The 7,785-nt window shown below is 33.4% G+C and overlaps 1 protein-coding gene across 2 annotated transcripts in view; it reads left to right on the top strand.

The window, feature by feature from the left end:
- The first annotated feature begins 1,701 nt into the window (after nt 1-1,701).
- srebf1 (sterol regulatory element binding transcription factor 1) overlaps nt 1,702-7,785 on the top strand; it is a 53,006-nt gene continuing 46,922 nt past the window's right edge. Inside the window, exon 1 of one of the 2 annotated variants that reach the window (XM_079827997.1) lies at nt 1,702-2,103. In XM_079827997.1, coding sequence (XP_079684123.1) covers nt 2,001-2,103 — 103 coding nt within the window. In that variant the 5' untranslated portion in view covers nt 1,702-2,000. The remainder of the gene's footprint in view (nt 2,104-7,785) is intronic. The other variant, XM_079827998.1, reaches the window with a different exon arrangement.

Genomic DNA, 7,785 nt, shown 5'->3' with positions numbered 1-7,785 from the left:
AGGCATTGATATTATTACAAATCATGACAAAAAAAGTGAAGACGTTTATGAAATTAATAAATATTACAAAAAAGGTCTATTTATAAATATGTTTCTATTAATCAAAGACTCCTGAAAAAAACATTACAAATGATCTACAAAATTATTGAGCAGCACAACTGTGTCTAATATTAATGTTTCTTTAGCACCACATCAGCATGTTAGAATGATTGTTACATTATTAAATAAATGTTTATGTGTTGGCCACATTTATTGGCACCCCTTGAATTTTACTTAAGAGTACAATATCTCTTAGGCTAAGTATATTCCCATTCACATTTGGCCGTTTCTTCAACTACGGGCACTTTTAGCCATGTGAAGTTGAATAAAAAAAAAAAAACTTGTTCTAAAGTCACGTAACACAGTCTCATCCGTTTAAATAATTTGTCTAGTTTTAAGGTCTGTAAGAGGACAAACTTACATTACAAGAGAAATTATTATTTTACATGTTTCCGACCTGCAATGAACAAATGTCACAATCTCATCTCAATATACAGCTGTTATTTAAAAATAGAATAACTTATGCCACTCAACAATTGTCTAAGATCATTTTTGTAACTAGTTTTACCAGTGTGTCCACAATGCACAATAATTATGCATTTGTCAATGAGATAAATGAACTGGGATAAGGACCAAATGGGAGGTTCAGAGCTTCTGAAGAGCTTCATGGGTGAATGACTGAAGCCTCGGGGCTCTATTGTTTGCCTTTAACACACATGCAGACATGAACACCTCACGAACATGCCATATTTCCATATTTCCGAGCTCCTTGGTTTCCGCCATTTTCCTGCAGTCAGTCGGCGGTGCTACTCCCGGTCATTGACCCACTTCACTCCTGTTTGTTGTTATCTATGTGCGAGTTCACCGACATATAGAATTACTTAACATTGTAGACACCAAGTCAACGGATTATTTAGGTCAGATCAATACATCCTAATGTAATACCTTGACCAATTTATGTATTTATTTTCATTGTTCAAGTGAATAGTATCAATTTGGCTTATATATTGGATTCGTTTATTTTATTTTTATGTCCACCATTTTAATAAACGCTTCGTTTATAAAACAAGCGTTTCATATTAATCCCCCGTTCGGATAAATATATTATCCTTATTATTCTCTACAAGAAATACATGATGTAATCGCAGAGCCACACGTGACGTCATATCGCCCCACTCGCCTTCTGGCTCCTAATTGGTCGGTTTCCTCTGGTTCTACAGGCGGAGTCATCGCTGCGGCTCAGACTAACTTGATTTCCCAGTGCCCGCCTCCGCTCAACTCTGATTGGCTGACGGAGACAAGCCCACCGCAACGCGCAGTTGCCGACTGAGATTTTGTAAACAAAAGCGGGGGTGTATATTCAGGACTTTATAGTAAAAACAATATATATTGATTTCATGTCCTCTTTTAACACACATTGACTCTCAGCGTACTAACAGAACAGATTGAAAGTAATTATTAACGTGTTTTAAAAGCTGGAAAATCATGTATATACAAAACATAACATAGATAATATATGTAAAAACAACACTAAAACAAAAGCTACTCTATCTCGACTAAAACTAAACTACAGTAAAAGGTAAATCTCAAATAAGTGCAGCGCAAGTGTGAGAGCGCGCACGCCATGTGAAGGAGCGTCAACTAAAGGAGCGAGCTCTGATTGGTCGAGGGGCGTGTCAATCACCCACAGCCGTCTGGGGTTTGCCTGGCTCTGAGTGTTAGCATGCTAATGTCCAAAGCAAACTCTTAAGTCAACTTTGCCTTGTGCGGCAGTATGGAAACGAACGCGAGCAGGTAGTTGACTTAACCGACAACCGAGTGGACGTATCCTACGAAAACTACGCCAACAAATGCACGTTTGGCTGCTCGATGAGTGCAAGAAGTTCCTAGTTTACATGGAATACCGCTTGTTGTGAGTGGTGGGACTTTAGTACTTTTTGAAGGAAGAGCATTTGAGGACAATGAATCTGTCTTTTGACGACTCGACACTGGACACCCTGGACTCCAGCATGTCTTTACACGACCCGAGTGATATTGACACGGCTCTGCTCAGTGACATCGACGGTAAGAGACCGTTTGTTTACACTTTGCAGTGCCGGTTGGCAGGTCGGACGAAGCGGGTCGCGAGCTTGTAGCCTAGGGGACGGATACATACATGCAGTAATTGATTGACAGCGCTGTCAGGCGCGTACACGTGTGAGAGAGAGAACATATGTGTCGTTTGTTTTCGCTCATAAATATCCTCTTTAAACACACTGACACTGTGTGTTTTCAGCCAGGAGAGCGAATATCACATGCTCGGGACCTTTATATACACACAGTTTAATAGTTTAGTGGCGCTTTGTGTGTGTTAAATGTGATGAGAACGAGCATGAAAACACAGGGTGTCGTTATATTGTGCGCGGCCCCGCCCCCTCCAGCGTGCACGCGAGGTTACTAACGGACATTCCCTCTATATTCTTCTGACCTACTCACACATTTTCTCTCATTTGACAGCTAGAATATTAAAAAACAAAACGGCAGTCCTGTATCACATACCGAAATGCATTTAAAAACACAATTTGAATATATATATATATATATGTGTGTGTGTGTGTGTGTTTATGTACATGTATGTCGTTATTCGAGCCTTTAGTTATTCATTTGTGATGATGATGATCATTTTAAATGGTCAAATGGAGGATGATTAAATGGTTAAATGGTAAAATGGTAAATGTACGGTGGGTGTAGTAGTGAAGTAGTAACCGACAGTAACCCCTGCGCTGAAGCGGACGGTACCCGATAGTAACCTCCAGCACGCGCGCGCGCTGCGCGGCATCGCGAGGCGCTTTCTGGCCCTCTGATTGGCCGAGCGCGATCACCTCATACAAACACACCGAAGGAGTCTAATGTTATATGAGGTCACATGTATGAAAAACACATTTTGACCACTTCATTTTTTTTTATAATGTTGGGAATTAACTCTCCTGCAGAGTAATATCACTAATATAATAATAATAATAATTATTATAATAAAGTTAGTCATGATGTTGTTGTTGTTTATACTAATAATTATTGTTATTATGCTGATTAAACTCTAATTTAAGAAACTAATATCATTAATAATATATTAATAGATTATATATATATAATATTTGTGCATAAGATACTTTTTATTTCCAGATCACATAATAATGTATAATAATTAATATCATTATTACATTGATTATACTCAGATTGTTTTTATTTCTTTATCTCAGATCCCAATATTATTATTATTATTTTTTTTAATACTCTGATTGGAATAAAAACAAATAATATATTAAATATTTGTGCATAAAATACTTTATTTCCTTACTTCATATCCCAATAATAATGTGTTATTTTATCATCTAAAATTGTATTATTAAAAAAATATTCTACTCTGATTGAAGAAAATAATAATGTTAATAATATATTAAATTTATATATAATATTTGTGCCCAAATTTTTTTTATTTCATTATTTCAGATCCTGATAATATTAATGTTTTATTTTATAATCTAATAATAATACTAATAATTTTATTATACTGATTGTACTCTTTTTTTTCTTTATTACAGAACCCAATATTTAGAATTTATTATTTAATAATAATTATAATACTGATTTTACTCTTCTTTTTTATTTCTTTAAATCAGATCCCAATATTATTCATATATAATAATAATAATAATAATTATATTGTTATTATTTTGATTTTACTATGATTATTTTATTTATCTTTTATATATCTCAGATCCCAATATAAATTAATTATTCACAAAAAATACTCTGATTAAAAAAAACCATTAATAATATATTAAATTTATATATAATATTTGTGCACAAGATACTTTTTATTTCCAGATCCCAATAAGAATTTATTATTTTATGATATAATAGTAATAATAATATTATTGTTAAACTGATTATACTCTGTTTTTATTTCTTTATCACAGATCCTAATATGTTTTATGTATTTAATAATAATAATATTTATAATTATTCAGATTTTACTCTGATTATTTTTATTTCCACATCCCAATAATAATAATAATAATGATTATACTGAGATTGTTTTTATTTCTTAATCACAGATCCCAATATTATTTATTTAAAAATATATATACTCTGTTACATAATAATATATTAACATGAATAATATATTCATAAATTATATATAATATTTGTGCATAAGATACTTTTTATTTCCAGATCCCATTAACAATGTATTATTTTATAATATAATAGTAATAATAACTCATATTATTGTTGTTAAAGTGATTATACTCGGATTGTTTTTATTTTCTTTATCACAGATCCTAATATTAATTATTTAAAAAATATATATACTTTGTTAAAAAAAAAACATGAATAATATATGAATACATTATATATCATATTTGTGCATTATTTAATAATAATTATAATTAATATTATTATTATTACACTGATTTTACTCAGATTATTTTTATTTCTTTATCTCAGATCCCAATATTATTATTATTAATTAATTATTTCTTTTTTTAATACTCTGATTGAAAAAATAACGAATATTAAATTATATATAATATTTGTGCTTAAAATACTTTATTTCCTTTCTTCAGATCCCAATAATAATGTGTTATTTTATAATCTAACATTTAATTATTAAAAAACAAATTCTAAGAAAATAATAACATGAATAATAATTGAATTATACATCTGTAATCCGTGGACAAAATACTTTATTTTCTTTATCTCAGATCCAAATAAGTATAATGTATTATTTAATAAAAATGTGATGATAATAATAACAATGCCTGGTTCTAATAATGAATGTACAAAAGCCTTTTACTTTAATTTCCAGATTAATTTGTGCCTTAGGGTGTTTCTAAAGTAAATTGACTCTTTAAATTCCAGATAATTCGGGATCATTAGCATGTCATTATGTTGGCACAACCAGATGAATGGATAATAGGATCCTGATAAACGGACACCTACTGTTATTATTAATTATCAATCTTTCATATTAAAGACCCTACAGTTGGGCTTGATGATGGTTTAGTTCACAGGGATCCGGACCTGATGAGTGTGACAATGAGTTTGTGCTCTGTGGGTCTCACACATCTCGACATCGCAGTCGTTTTGAGATGAAACTAAAAATAACAAGCAAATGTGACCCTGGAGCACCATTAAAAACCATAAGTCAGAAGTCTCACGGGTGTATTTGTATACAATACATGATTGTGTGGGTCAAAATGATCCATTTTTCTTTCATGCCAAAAATCATTAGGATGTTAAGTGAAGATATTTTGTCAATTTCCTACCGTAAATATATCATAAATGTATTATTATTAGTAATGTGCATTGCTAAGGACTTCATTTGGACAATTTTAAAGGTGATTTTCTCAATATATCGATTTTTTTACACCCTCAGATTCCAGATTTTCTCGTATCTCTGACAGATATTGTCCTAACAAACCACACATCAATGGAAAGCTTGTTTATTAGTTGAAGTTTAGCTTTCAGATGATGTATCTCAATTTCAAAAAATTGCCCCTTAATGACTGGTTTTGTGCGTATTACAAAAATGTTCTATCTTAGGTCTTAACTTAAGATGTGATAAGTAAATTTAGGATTTTTCACAAAGAAAATCTTAACTTGATTTAAGATTATTATCCTATCTTACAAAATCTCATTTTATCTGTAGTTAGGAAATCTTAAAAACGCTCCGTCGAGTTTGGTAGTCAACTGTCAGGTCTGTTGCCGAGCAACCAACAACGCGCAAACTGCCTCTGAGGTAAACCTAAAATCAAAATGGAGAAACAACGACGTGCTTTTAATTCCAGTGCGGCAGAAATTGACATTTTGTTAAGCTCCGTTGAAAAGTTAAAGCCTGTTTTATTACTTTTTGCAACAAAAAAAAGTATAAGGCGTTAGTCACTTGAAGAATGAACTGGCATAGAGTTGGTTTGACGATATGCGCAGATTTAGGGACCGTCTCTAAAGTGACATACGTCATTGGTATACACATTTCTAACTTCAATAGCATTTGAACGGAGTGACTTACAGTATCAAAACCAACTGTAAAGTGTTCATCTAGGTGTCAGCTATGATGCACACCTTTTACATATTCCGTTCAAATGCTATTGAAGTTAGAAATGTGTAGGTACCAATGTCGTATGTAACTTTAGAGACGGTCCCTAAAGTTGCGAATACCGAACGTCCAGCGTCAAACCAGCTTTATGCCGGTGAAGAGCGACCGGTAATGCTCCGTGACGGCTCGTTGGCCTCTGTAATGTTGGTCGCAATTCATCAATTAACTGCAAAATCATGTGTGGTGGGAGTCTGTGATTATTTACGAGTATTTTATCACTAAAGCACAGCACATCCTCTGGGTCCTCCAAAAGTATCTCCACCATCAAAACGTCGCTGCTCTTCATCTTATATCATCAATAAATGCAACGCTCTCTCGAAAAAGGCTGTGATTTTTACCTTTGGATTCCAAAAAGTTTTGAAGTTAGGACACCAGTGGGGTTGTACTAAAGTTAAGACAGCTTTTAGGACTTTTTGTCGAGTTAGGATGCTTCTGTAATACCCGTTTCCTATCCGTAGTTAAGATAAGATTAAGCACTTAAGTCATTCTGTATAGCCTTTGTCCTAAATGCGGTCCTAACAGAAATTGCAGTGATTACCAAACAGATAAGATAGGATTTAAAAGTTAAGATGTTTCTATAATACGCCCCCTGGCTCACAAATAAGGTGAAAGATCTGTGTAGAAAATAAAACGCACGTTTTTTTGTTTGTTTTCTAAACGCTGAAAATGTGTCTCGGTTTGCTCATGGAGTCACTTTGAGATCCTCAGATCTCTGGAATTGATTAAAATAGGACAGTTGTTCCCAAACTCATTTAACATCCTTCTGCCTTCCCCTCTCTTCCACCCTTTCCTTTGAGGGAACATATGTGCCCCCTTAAATTTTAGATTTAGATTTAGATTTTCCTGTGTGCATTTAATAAGAAATGTTCAAAGTGGAAGTATGCAATGATAGTAAAAATGAAGTGATACTTTTCAAATATTAGGTGGTGGTGTCTTAATGTTTGAGTCATTGAATTATTGACACTCCCGTCCCGTTCAAAGCTTTGTTCACGAAACATCGCTGTGTGTTGCAGTTTCTGCTTTGGCTTTCAATGTCACGTAAGTGCAAATAATACTGACAATATTGTGTTTAAAATGCACATCACTGCCTAGTTCATCCTCCTCTTCGGATCATGTCAGTTCGTGTTTGGTTTGCAGAAGAGTGCGGTTGTTCCCCTCGGTGCGTTCACCACAGGGACCCCTAAACACGGTTGCCAGGCTTTCACTACAAAATCTACCCAATTTCTAGTCTAGTGTTGGGGGTAACGCATTACAAGTACTTGAGTTACGTAATAATATTACTTTTTCCAAGTAACTAGTAAAGTAACGCATTACTTTTCAAATTTACAACAAAATATATGAGTTACTTTTTCAAAAAAGTAACTCAAGTTACTTTTTCACATTCATTTGACTGACAGCTCTCCTGCCCCCATGTTGAGAAAAATAAGTGCAGAGGCGTGTGTGTGAACATGATGGTTATTGTAGTTCTAGACCAAATGTGAGCATTTATTTATCTCACTTGCACAATAAAGATTCTGTACTCCTCAAAATGACTAAAATCAGTCAAATGCAAAATCAGAGAGTACTATGCAAACCTCCAATAATTAAATGTTAAATAAAACAACTAT

Source organism: Gobio gobio (assembly GCF_949357685.1).
Source record: "Gobio gobio genome assembly, chromosome: 1".
In the NCBI taxonomy this organism is placed as follows: Eukaryota; Metazoa; Chordata; class Actinopteri; order Cypriniformes; family Gobionidae; genus Gobio; species Gobio gobio.
The sequence above is the reverse complement of the archived record's forward strand: the minus strand, read 5'-3'. Positions and strand labels throughout refer to the sequence as shown.